This window comes from Acanthochromis polyacanthus, chromosome 18, assembly GCF_021347895.1.
Source record: "Acanthochromis polyacanthus isolate Apoly-LR-REF ecotype Palm Island chromosome 18, KAUST_Apoly_ChrSc, whole genome shotgun sequence".
NCBI lineage: Eukaryota > Metazoa > Chordata > Actinopteri > Pomacentridae > Acanthochromis > Acanthochromis polyacanthus.
In genome coordinates this window covers 11,811,468-11,825,013 of record NC_067130.1, presented here as the reverse complement: position 1 = coordinate 11,825,013, position 13,546 = coordinate 11,811,468, and the positions used below count along the sequence as shown (strand labels likewise).

The window sequence follows — 13,546 nt, the reverse complement described above, 5'->3', positions numbered from 1 at the left end:
AGGATCAGCACAGTCAAGGTTATCGTCAGTGCCCTCTCTCTCTCTCTCTCTCTCTCTCTCTCTCTCTCTCTCTCTCTCTCTGGGTCTGTCTTTCGTCACAGATGACAATATCAGATGACAAACTAAAGGCTTACAATAATATATTGCTCTTCAAGTTTCAAGTTACACAAGTCTATCATATTCATCTCAACTACAGAACAAAATATGCCGACTCTCATTAATCCAACAAAATTTTCCAAGTTTTAAGATGCCTGTGCATGAATATCAATGAGTTAAAATATTAATTTATATTTAAGACTGGGGTCATAAATATACAAACAGAAAGATGTTAAATGTTGAAATAGTTAGCTAGTGATAATAAATAAGTAAAATAGATAGCCAAAAATGAATGAATGTGTAAAATAGCTTAATTAAAGCAATAGGTAAATAATTAAAATAGCTACTAAAAGTAACAGATTCACAAGTGATATTTTTTAGCCGAGTGAAGAAACAGTTAATATTATTAGCTTAAAGAAACCAGCTTTCTTACCAAGATTTTAATGAGTACACTGATGTCACTCTCAAACAATATCAGAAATATGAGGATATAGCCTGTCACCGTTAGCTTAGCTTAGCACCAACAATGGAAACAAGGTGAAACTGCTACCCTGTAGTGAGCTAACCTGGCTCACTGCCTATACAGATCACTAGTTTACAGAATTGTTAATATCTTGTTTGTTTTTTTATGGCCAAAACAGTGCTATGTCCAGGCAAGGAATATACAAAACAACATAAAGCCCTGAAATTGTTGTTTTTGTGTCACTTTTGAGTCATTGCAGCTGTTTGCAGGCCTTTCCAGGTTTAATGCTAAGGTAAGCTAATTAGCTAATAGCTATAGCCTCATATCTGTGAGTGGTATCTGTTGTCCTCTTATTCTCTCTTGGCAAGCAAGCAAAATTCACAAAAAATTAAACTGTTCATTTTAAGTTTCAGCCTCTAATTTAAAATTATCCACCTTTGTATTTATTGTATTTTGTATGAAGTGCGCACAGGTTTAAAGTTGATGTGAAAGAGCATCAACTGCTATAGGCCGCATGATATAATACACAGCCTAGCAGTTTTCAAAATCTTCTTTTAGCCTAGGTCCATTGTTACACCTGCCAGTCTTTGTCTGCTATCCTTTTCAGTTCTAGTTTGTATTCAGTTCTTACCATTCGAGGAAGCTCTTTCACATGTGTCCAGAAAAACAGCATGATGGTTTGACTTCACTTGTTTTAGTGTAGAAAAAAACTGTTTCACAGATTAGTTGATCCCTATGTTGACATTAGCTTGAGTACAGACTATCTGTCAAAACTCTGCTACAGACCGTTAACCCAACATAGTCCTCCCTTTTGAAACCTCAGTTACTACACCTGCCTTCAACACAGGAAAAATGTGTCAGTCCTGCCTTTTGAAAATGAAGAGTTTGACTTTGATGTCAAACATGTTGCACCAGATCTGGCAGCGTTTTAAACCTGATTTGTCAAAATTAGTTTTAGTTACTTTAGCTGTTCAGTCAATTTGCCAAAATATGAGCCTCAGATCTGATGTCCACTGGGGGTCATGCAGGTCAGGGCAGTGCTTATGCTCCTAAGCACCAGCTGCTCCTGGAAAATCGTACTATGAAATACAAAAAGCCTTTAATGTTACACAAAACGATTTGCAGACATTAGAACAGGTGAGTCAAATTTGCCTGCAAATATTTTCAGAGAAGTTTGAGAAGCGTGCAATCTTTTTTTCTTCTTCTTCATATCTGCATTTTTGTTGACTCTGAAAGTTACTTCTTGTATGATGCTGGTGCTGATACCTCCCCCAAGTCTGTGTGAATGCAACTGTCAAGGGCAGCTAAGTGCTGAGCTAATGAGAAAGAAACAGGTCCTAACGCAGCTGATATTTTAACAATAATGCCAAATCAGTGCAAACTCAAAGAATATTTGTCAAGAACCTTAAGAACCAGGACCCTGTTTCACAAAACTGCTGCTTACATGCAGATTGCAGATAGTCCAGCTCACTAATACAGACAAATTTGTGAGTCCTGCAGCCTTCTTCCAGGTTCATACATTGCTTAAAGGTTAGTGCTTCTTTTGGTGATTTAAAAATGTTCAAATCAACATGAGCAGGCGTTTCATGTTGTAACTTGTTCGTGTTATCATGTGCTGTGTATGGGTCATAAACCATTCTCATAGTACGCAAAAAAATGTAAGTTTTGCTTTAAGTTCTTGGTGTTAATTAAAGCAAAGTTCTGTGGTCATCTGTCTGTCCGTTTGCCCCCCTTCCTCTTTTAGGCAAACAAAGGATAAGGTCACCTTCCTTAATTAGGAAAAGCTAAATAGTTTTAGGGGTTTTAACTCTTTTGAGTGAAATAATGTAATCCCCTTAAGCAGGATTACCACACTTCTGTCGATCTTTGTTTGCCGTTAAGTGGCTATAGCACAAAATTGTTATTGTTTGGTCTTTGTTAACCTCTTTGACTCAACACGTATGGTTAAAAAGGAAACTGATTTATGAATTATAGGATTTGATTTATTCTAATCAGCCCATTAAAGTATTGACTTCACTGAACTCATGTCAGGAGGTGCATGATTTTTCCTTTAGGTCAATGCAGCAAAATAACCCTTCAACCAAAGGAAATGTCTATGCATTTTGGCAACAATATCTTGACGCTTTGATTAAATATTAAGCTGCCATCTTGCAATCCCTGTCCTGACCAGAAATCTTGTAATTATGATTTTGTTGTACCTTAATCTGTGGGCCTAATCTTCCTCTTTTTTTTGCACAGACATGGACATGACATCTGGAAGAGTGGAAAGATGGTTTTAAGATTTATGTAAGTAGGTTTAGAGTCTGCACTGACTGATGCACTTGAAATGGGGAGGAGTTTAGGGAGGGTGTGGAGGCTGCTGACTGCAAGGGCGCACGAGTTACCCCTAAATCCAGCAGAGGCCAAATCCACCGGGACGTCCCCCTCTCTGACGTGCCGTGGGGGTGCCTCATGAGCAGGGTGGGGGGAGTTTTACGGCCAGGCACTACTTTAAAACCCGCCTCCGAAGATGCTCCAGAACCACTGAGCAAGATACTGCCGTGCGTCCTGCGCGCAACTTTGGCACCATCCCTGGACCCCGGCACGACATTTGGCTTGGACAAGAAAAACACTGAAGAAACGCAGCAAAAAGTAAAGGGAGAAGTGTGTTTGTGTCGTTTTGACTTTTTTCCCGCCTGGACTTTACCAACAAATGTGGCTTCTTGGCTCAACTTCCCAAGTGATGATGATGGATGAGCGCATGTCTCCCTCCGCACGCTCCGTCCAGAGCCCCGGCAGCAACCCATCCACAGTCCACAGCATCGAGGCCATTCTGGGATTTAAGGAGGACACCATCTTCCACAAGTCAGCCTCCTACAGCATGGCAGAAAAAGTTCTGGTGAAAGATGCTGAGCGCAACGGGAATGTAATAGTGAACCAAATCAAGAAGAGCCACTACTCAGAAATATGTGACAGTGAGTAGATTCAGTTTTTATTCCAATTTAGTGTCAAATCAGACGATTTAAGTGCAAAAACAAAACAAAAACACAATAAATATTGTGTGTAGTTTTACATTTTTAGATCATCTAAAACTTTAAACGTAAGTTATAAACTGTATAGTCTTGAAAAATTGCCCAATATTTTAACAAATTATCCAAAAAGCTACGGTGGGAAAAGTAGAGTTGCTTAATAAACTGAAGCAGAATTTTATTCACAGAAGTTGTTATTATTAAATTTGTCAAAATTTCGTGTTAAAAAGTTAAAATCGGTCTTTTCTGTGGAATCCTCACACCGTCTCTCCTCTCCGCAGGTGTGTGTTGCGGCAGCAGCACCGGGGAAGCCTCGGTGTGTCCGGACTCACCGGACAGAGACGGAAAACTGTCTGACGACGAGAGCCAGAAGAAGAAACACCGCCGGAACCGAACCACGTTCACAACCTTCCAGCTGCACGAACTGGAGAGAGCCTTCGAGAAGTCCCACTACCCGGACGTGTACAGCAGAGAGGAGCTGGCCCTGAAGGTCAACCTGCCGGAGGTCCGAGTGCAGGTGAGTCCCTAAAACATCAGCAGCTGCCTGATTTATTTATTTATTTATTTGCTATTATATTGGGCCTAAAGATCAAAACAGTAAGGATGGCAGCTTATATATAAGGCAGCGTGAGTTATCTCCAAAAGATACATTCAAAAATAAAATTAAAGGTTGCTTTAGATTTAAAGTTCCATTTATTTTATTTAAATTGAAGCCGCATTTACACGTTAAGTGAAACATCATAATATTTTGCTCAAATTATTTGATCATGAATCACCTATAAATAAACTGGAAGACAATTGTGGAAGTCTGTTATTCTCACATACAAATCCACAGTTTATAAAGTAATTTGTGCAGAAAGTGCAAGATTTACTTCAGAGGGAATTAAAACTACGGAACAAAAGTAAATATATTGTTGTGTTCTGTATTTGAATTTTGTCAATGGGAAACATAATTTGAATTTCTTTACAAAATGTAGAAAAAAATTCATTTGCTTTGTTCCAATATTTAAGTAAAAAGTTAAATATTACAACAACAACAAAAAGAACATCAGAAGCTCTATCAATTTCCTTAAAAAAATTTCAATCAGTTTACATTTGCATCTTATTATTAATTTTAGAGATTTAAATTAATGAAAAGTGCTTGAAAAATGGCTACAATCTTTTTTATTATGCTCTCTCCTTCTTTATTTCAGTTTTTTATACAGTGGTATGCTTTACGTAACACTAAAGCAGCTGTAGTGTGTTTTTGTGATTGTTTTTAGCCTCAAAAATATTCTTTCTTTCTTTCTTTTGTGTGCATTTTATTTGACCTGCCAAGTTGATGTATAGGACAGATTTTTTCCATAAACAAATATTCACTTGAGAATAAAATCTCTCCTCTTTCTCCTCAGGTATGGTTTCAGAACCGGCGGGCCAAGTGGCGTCGGCAGGAGAAGCTGGAGGTGAGCTCCATCAAGCTCCAGGACACCTCCCCCTCCTCCCTGCTGTCCTTCAGCCGGTCCCCCGGCAGCTCCCTGGGCTCGGGGCTGCAGCTGGACCCCTGGCTCTCCGGGCCCATCACCTCCTCCACCTCCCTGCAGTCGCTCCCCGGCTTCATCAGCAGCTCTCAGGGCCTCACGGGCACTTACACCCCTTCTCCTCCCCCTTCCATGCCCTCCTCTTTGCCGGCCTCCTTCCTCAACTCCCAGGCCCTGGGACACGGCCCTCACCTGCCCCACATCGGCTCCATGTGCCCCCCACCTCCGGCTTACCAGTGCTCAGCTGATCCCAGGAACTCCAGTATTGCTTCACTGAGGATGAAGGCCAAGGAACACATTCAGTCTATTGGGAAAACTTGGTGATGCTCAGTGAAGGTTTAAAATGGACGTCAAGGCCCGGAATAAACGGTGCTGAATCTTCATCTTCATCCTGACAGGATTGTATTCTGTTGGAAGGTTTAAAGAGGGACATCTCCAGCTGCTCTCCAGGATTTCAGGCGTCTTCATGAGTGACTTTCTAAAGATATGTGACTCAAACTGTGAATCTGCTGTAAAATATGAAACTACTGAATCATGACTCATCATTTTCGGGTGTTTTCCTTCTCCTTTACTGTCACTGTAAATTGCTTTTACTCTACGATTGTACATTCAGTCACCCCAGTTCCATTTTTATCCACTGTTATGTTGCCGTCATAACAAACACAGAATCCATTCATACCAGTTATGTGTTTATTTTACTTTTGTGAATGGAGCACTATTCATGTGGATTCCCTGCTGGTTTTGCTTCTTGGTCCTCATTACAAAAGATGTATTGAATGTGAATATTTTCTCTATACAATAAACGGTATATGTAGAAATACATTAACACACCTGTGACTACTTGAAAATTTGTCACAACTGAGACACGGAATGAAAAGAGCAGAATAAATTGCATGTCAACATTAGGAATGACTGTTGTGTGAAGGGGATTACAGCAGAATGGCATCATTTACTTGCAGCTGATCTAATATCACATTTATCTGAAAAAAATCTTTAGGATTAAGCTGCAGTACATGGGAAATCTGCATATTCAAATGGAAAAAGCTGAACATAGCACCCCCTGGTGGTAGATGAGTGCCAGGGTTGGAGATAGAAAAAAAGGCATCACTCAGGAAGAGCAAACAGGTTGATTTTCAGTTTTCGGATTTTGAGAATTATTTTGTTGTTTCATCATGAAATGAATTTGCAAAAGCTGTCAAAACTCTACATTACTATAAATGTCAATTTTGAACAAAAAATCTAGGATAAAGTTTCATGCCACCGTTTAATCCTTTCATTTAAAGTGGCATTAATAAACATGGTGGGCGTGTTAAAAAGAAGAGGCTTAAACTGCCAGACTTCCTCTTTCCATTTTAGACAATGAGTTCCTCAACCCACTTATTTCCTCCTCATTAACTCCTGTAAACTTTATCCCATTTGCTCCTGGGATTAGACTCATAATGGGGGTGAAAGTGGCTTGTACCTCCATTGTCCACCAATCATCCGTGACAAATGAGCAAAGAGAGCTGGAGTGAAAACTTTCCTCTGGCTTTAAGAGAAAGATGTGTGTAACTAAATTGTTTCAATTAGCATTTCCTACTGTGTGCGGCCCCCGAGGGCTAATAACAGTGGTGCTCATCATGAATCCAACCGTCCTGAACAGACAGACACTGAGGTGTGTTTGTCTGTTTGTACCAGTATGTGACAAGTGTGTCCCAATTATAAAGTGCTCTGATGATCTGTTTTCATCTGTAACCATGATTATATCACCATTTTACACTCCGCCATACTGATAAATTACTCAAAACGTGACACAGAAACAGGAGATGCTTCTGAAATTGATATTGTGCGCCATCTAGTGGTTCAAATTAATATTTAAAAACGCTGAGCATGTGCTAAATATAAAACAGTTGTGGTGTGAAAAGCATGATTTGACATCCACAATGCAGTTATCACAATATGAAATTTATTTAGGATCTCATTATGTAACAACTTTGTCAGTAATCAAAATGGTGCATGATATACATTAAAAAAATGTGGAGTTACTGATAAAATAAACTTGTATTGGGTTTCCAGCATCAACTTACAGCACAACAATTAAACAGTGTGCATATGTAATTACAGAGGCAGTTAAAATTAAATAACGATTACATTTTTTTTTAGTCCATCCTGCACTCAGGTGGAGTTGTCTTGCCGTTTCCAATCCAGAAGAAGCATGTGTGACATCTATAAAGCAGTGATTAAAAACAGAAGATGTGATCAGGATTTGTTGTAACAATTGAAGGGTAAGCAAGGAGGTAAAATCCCCAGACTGACCTTTCTGAGATACTTTTCTCTGTCCTCTTCTCTCCAGCTGCTGTGGCGCAAACTGTCTGCAGTGTGCAGCTGTTTCGTCTGTTTTTGGTTCTTTGGATGCAGCAGAGCCTCCATCAGATGCTCGTATCGCTCCAGTTCTGGGAGCCTCTTGGCTGTTTGTGGGGGAGTGAGCTGGTCGCTGTCCTGGTTTGCCTTCTGGAGCTCAAGAAGGCTCCCGATGCTCTTCTTTCCCATCAGATGACCTGACGACACAATGGGATGCAGTGATGGATCTGTTTGTGAATTAACCAACATCTAAAGGCCACAATGTGTAATTAAACTGCAAGTCAAACACGTTCATGAGGGGATGGATATTTGGAAAAGAGTTCAATGAATTCAGCATATGCCTTCCATCAAACAGCTAATTCTAGCAGCAGCTCAGAAAGAGAAATACATTAAAAAAAACATACCAATTTGTCACAATAACAAACCAAAGAGTTGTCTGAAGTGACACATAATTATTGTAATTATTACAAATATACATAAAAAGTAAATAAATATTTGCTTCAAAGAGCAACAGATCTATTTTGCATGCAAGATTTCAATGATTTTTGATATTTTTACACTGATTAATCATGCAACAAACACAATACATGCAATGCTATTTTCTTATTCCTTCCAAATGTAATAAAATGTGAAGTTCCTCTTACCTACTGCCCAGTGATTCCCTCGTGGATAGACCTTTCCAGCCACAGCTACAGGACTCTCTGAGCAGTGCAGCACACAGGTGAATGCAGCCAGCAGAATGAAAAGTGGCCACACTGGTCTGCAAGTCCATGAACAACATAAACACACTCCGCCCATGCTCTCGGAGAAAATGTCTGATCTAAAACAGCGTATATAAAGTTGCAGTTAATCTATCTAACTTCAGAAGATCTCCACCATTTTTTTTAAAATTGGGCTGGAAGCGGGTTGAGTCCAGTTGCAGACTTGCAGAAGTTCCCACTCCCGACGCCTTTCATAGAAGCGCGCAAAGTTCAACGCTCCTCCTGATACAGCTGTGCGTCAGCGGCTGGTTTTAAAAGGACTCACAACGAGAAAGTGATGATGACAAATGATCGTCTGTACTCTGTAATTAGTGATCGCCGCTGTTTGCTCAGAGATTGCTCGGCGTAATTGTATGAAGTGTCAGCGTCACTCCAGCGTGATCGGTTTCTGCAAGCACGAAGGGAAAAAATGGAAACATAAATGGAAAACTAAATAAGTTAAAAACAGAAAGAAAGAAAGAAAGAAAGAAAGAAATTGTACTATTCGTCCCTATCTCTAAAAATTCATCTCTTCAAAGTTACATAGCAACACCATTTAAAATAGTACCCTCGGTCATTTTTTCATGTTTTTCAGAAAACGCAAAAACCTCAACCACCCAGGCCATTATACTACAGGGGTAGAACTGTCTGATCTATTCAACTGAGGATGTAAGCAATTTTACCAGAAGTGTCCAGCATCATGAGGAGATGATTGAGGGAAAAAAAACAAAATATTTTTTATTTAAAAAAAATGACACTGGCCATTATTTTAGTAAGGTGATGATATTTGCAAGCTTTCTTTATGAAAACAATCCCCTGCAAATGTGCAGATGGATGAAGTCCTTGCCCACCCCACCCTTCCCCAGGTGGTGCATCTGGAGCACACCAGCTTATCCAAAACTCAAACACTGTATTCGGGCCTACACAATAATATGTTTTACTATTTCCCAATCCCTGCAAGTTGACAGGTTTTTTTCCCTCAGCTTTGTCAACCTTTTTGAGACTGTCATCAGTAGACTACAGGTGGAGATCCTCAGCCATGATACTGACTGCTTAATTTACTCATGAAACACCACATTGATGTGTTAGGAAGGTAAGAAATTTGGCTTTTCATCATAGATAGGATAGTTAAAAAAACTAATTCAACCGCCAGCTGGTTCCATATCCTTCCCATCACTATCGCCTCAACGAGGATTGAGTAGCAGGCTCCACATCTGAAGTTAACTGGCTAGTTCTGAACACCATCTAAAGTAAAAGTCAAGTGTTTTATCTGATTAGAACGTTCATTTATTCATCATGAGTGAAATAAACAGTAAACACCACTGATAAGAATTTCCACCTTGAAACTGCAGCATACTGATGACTCAAAACCACAGATTTAACCTTCTGGGGTTTTATACATCGGAACATATAAGAAACCAAACTTGTCAACTTGTGAGGTGGGGATTTACTGTATCATTATTCATCAGCGTGGTTTACAGAATATTTTTAGTGTTTGAGTCGGGTTCTAGGTGATTCATTTGGAGAAAGCTGGTGGGGTTGATGGAGAAAGAGGTAGGAGGTCACCAGGTAGAATTAAAGCCATTTTAAAGCAGAAAAGGGATTATTTTCATGGATTAATGACCAGGGGAAAAAAACAATTTAATAAACTTGATAGCAGAAGTCAGACATAAGGGATGTCAGCTAGTAATGCCTTTAGTCCTACTATGGAACTAGTTCGTATGTTACGCATAAAGTTAGGAAACACATTTTTATTCAACTAAATTTGAGCTTAGAGGCATTTGGAGCAACTTAGAACAGTTACTACTTCAGTATTTAGGTATAGTTTTATCAAATCTGTCAGGTTTAGCTCGGTTGCAGCTGGGTAATGTTCACAACAACAACAACAACAGCAAAAGGCTTGTCATAGCCACTTGCCCATAAATAAAGTTGCATTTGATGCATTCAAACCAAAAGGATAGGTGTATTGTCAGAAATGTAAGTATCAAAATTCTGAATGTTCCTTCTTTTTCAAAATGTTATTATACACACATGTAATGTTTTCTAACCTGGATGGTCTGGATCGCCTGAAGGGGCTGCATGAAGGTGCAAAAATATGTTCACATGAAATAAAAGCAGGCATTTTTTCTTCAGTAAGGATATAAAATGTGAATAATGGTGCAAATGATGGGCCACTTGTTAAAACCACACTGACTCCTGAGATTTCTGCTTACACAAGTTTCTTTGCTATTATAGCTCGACAACAGAAATATGGAGCCCTTTTGAATTTGTGAAAGTATGGACTCCCTACATGTTGACTTAAATAAAAAAACACTCCACGTGTAGAGAAAGAATTCATATCTTTAATGATGGAAATCTGTCAACATTGAAGGTTTAAAGAGTACATGTTCTCAGCTCTGAGGTAAGGTGAAGCTTTTTTATTTGTTAAAAAAAAACTCTCAGCTGCAAAAAAAGAGCTGTCATTTCATTACCTGTACACTGTTCCTAAGTATAGTAATTGAATAAGAATATTAAATTACTTCTAAACAGTAACTACAATTCAGTGTTTCATTCATTCACTAAGAATATCTACAGCTTATTCACCAATAATGATGTACGTTATTCTAAGACTGAAACATGTGATTTAATATATCCCTGCTGTGCACCTACTTGTACCCTTTTAACTACAAGTAGGTACAAGTACCATCAAGTAACATCAAGTTACCTCATGAACATCACGGAGCAAAAGAAATTACGTAAAAGCGAGAAACAACGATGATGATGGTGAATATTTTTTGCTGCAGATGACGCCTGCTGTGTGCTTAGTTTGACAAAGCAACATGTGCCAGTTTGTCCATATCATTTATCAACACAGCTTATTACAGAGCACGTATGCCTCTGGAAAGGTCAACAATGTGAATTAAACAGTCCTCAGACACAGCGAGGCGCCCACACCGGTGCCTGTGTGAAATTCTCATACTTGACTGACCCCTTTCAGGACGATATTGACACACAGATTGCCGGACGGAGAGAATAGATGAGGACAGATAAGGAGTCCGCACAGTTAAGTAACATTTTGCGCTGAAAAGGCAAAAGGTTTCCTCGGGGTATTCGCAACCCCAAACACACATCCCAGCAGGATATTAGAGAGTGTATCTGACCCGCAACGTATCATGTCCTCGTCCAAGGCTGACCTTAACAGAAGAGGATGACTCACCTATGCTCAAAGGGCAACAACAGGTAACACACACAGCACAGTGCCATCTGAAATACTTGTTGGTTTTATTTTTATGAGAAACAACAAGTTCATGTACCAAGAAAATGTCCTGAGAAACCATTAAATACCCTAACTATGTAAATGCACCACTCAAATGCGAAACTCTGAGTCAGTTTATTAACATTTTTACCCTTAATGAAACAAAAGAGTAAAATTAGACACACCACGCAATTGAAATACGAACTTACCACACACTGAGAGGCTAAAGAGGTTTTATTTGGTTCATGAGTCCACTAACAGCCACTCATGTCTGATTGAATGGCCTTGGTCGCCTGCGTAAGAGACCACTTTTTTAATTTCAGACATTACAATTAGGATAAATGTAATTCCTCTGAAAGCAAGGTAGCAATTATAAATTCTAACTAAATACAGTGAACTTTGAAAGCTCTACTACCGATGTTCAAGTAGATAAAATGTTCTTTCCCAAGATTCCTGCTGCTCAAAACTTTAAAACAATCCACTGAAAAGAACAACAGCTGCAAATGTGAAACACTGCATGCTCCACGTTTAGTCTTTGTTGGGAGCAGAGACAGTAGATGGCACTGTGGGGTGAATTTAAGGAGGATTCACCGTCTCAGTGATGAGTCACGTGCCGTGATACGAGTTGCTTTATTACACGTGCAATGTGTAAGGACCAGAGAGCACATGATGGCATGGGGCATGAAACCGCTCATTTTACTGCCATTTATAGCTCATCTTTGCAATTTAATTATGTTTTATTGTTCTCTTCACGTTGCAAAAAAGATTCCTATTAGTGCATGATATAATAACTGTGATATTAGAATTTTCTTCAGGTTAATGTGGTATATTTCATACACGGCTACAGACAGAACAACAAAAGTAATGTCATGCTAAAAGTCCCCTTCTATTACCAGGCTGTGAAAATAAAGCCCTTTTATTTTCTAGTCATATTAAGAATTCTTTTCAAATGATGCATTAAGTGGTGTGATATGATGAATATTTCAGAAGCAATGACAAGCGTTTACAGAAAGGCAGGGAAAGGGAGACAAACTGAAAGTAGGGCTTCTTTCGATTCACTATAAAGTGAAACGAACCAAATAGACGTTTAGAAGCATCGTCAACTTGAATCTGCATCTGTAGGATTATTTTTTACATACACTTCTTCGAGGTTTCCAAATACTTGCTACAAATACGTCCATAAATTCATGTGCTCGTGTACAAAGCAGTTATTTTTGCTATGCATATTTAGGTGGAAAGTCACTAATTTACGTAATAAAATTCCAGAATAAATCAGAAATGAAAAACAATGTCAATTTATCTGTTGTGTCCTTCTGCTGTCTTGTTTGAGACATGTTGCTTTAGAGTAGATAGTCGGTTGAAATGGTGGTGGTTGTTAGTTTGGTTGTTCAAAGGCAAATCGATGCATTCCACGTCTATGTATCCACAAAGGTATGCAAGAAAAACAAATGGTGCTTAAAGCAAATGTTGTTAGGATCCTGCTCCAGCCCCTGCCCTTCTTCCCCCTTTCTTCCTCTTTTTCCTCCTTTCTTCCTTGTTTCCTGATCTGTTTCGGTTTTGACCTGTCTTTTTGGCTCCCTGTCTGTCACCTCTCCCTCATGTCTCTCTCTCTCCCTGTCACTTGCCCTCCTGCTCTCCCTGCACTCTGCTACTTGCTGATTACTGCAGTGAAGGTCAGCTGCAGTAATCAGCGAACTCAGCTCACCTGCTCACTACCTCACCTCCAGGTATTTAAGCCATGTTCATTCATTCACACCCCGCTGGATAATTGATTCATGTGCCGTCTAAGACTCCCTTGGATTTTGCTCTCCACAACAAGCCCTGTGAACCCCTTGTCTGCTTCAGCCCCTTGGACTCTCCTGTTTCCCCCATCCTGGTTTTCCCCCACTTGGGTTTTGTTCCAGCTTTCTGTCTGCCAGTTTTTGTTCTGCCACTAACTCATAGATTCCCCGAGCCCGCCTGCTTTGCACCCTTAGTTCTGTTTCCCCTGGTTTAGTAAGTAAATTGTTCAGTAGCCTGGTTTAGTTTTTCCACGTTTGGTTTTTGTAGTTGAGCTGTGGGTTTTTGTAGGTCTAGTTCGTAGTTTGTTCAAGTCTTGGGTTTGGTTTGGTTTGGTTTATCTCCTGGCTTGTTTTCTCCTTCCTGTG

At 39.6% G+C, this 13,546-nt stretch overlaps 1 protein-coding gene across 1 annotated transcript; it reads left to right on the top strand.

Annotated features, from left to right (window-relative positions):
• Positions 1-3,075: 3,075 nt before the first annotated feature.
• Positions 3,076-5,914, top strand: rx3 (retinal homeobox gene 3). The gene is made up of 3 exons (XM_022221444.2): positions 3,076-3,513; positions 3,849-4,084; positions 4,959-5,914. Exons 1-3 carry the CDS (start codon positions 3,252-3,254, stop codon positions 5,406-5,408), a joined length of 948 nt encoding a protein of 315 aa, XP_022077136.2. The 5' UTR covers positions 3,076-3,251; the 3' UTR covers positions 5,409-5,914.
• Positions 5,915-13,546: the final 7,632 nt, after the last annotated feature.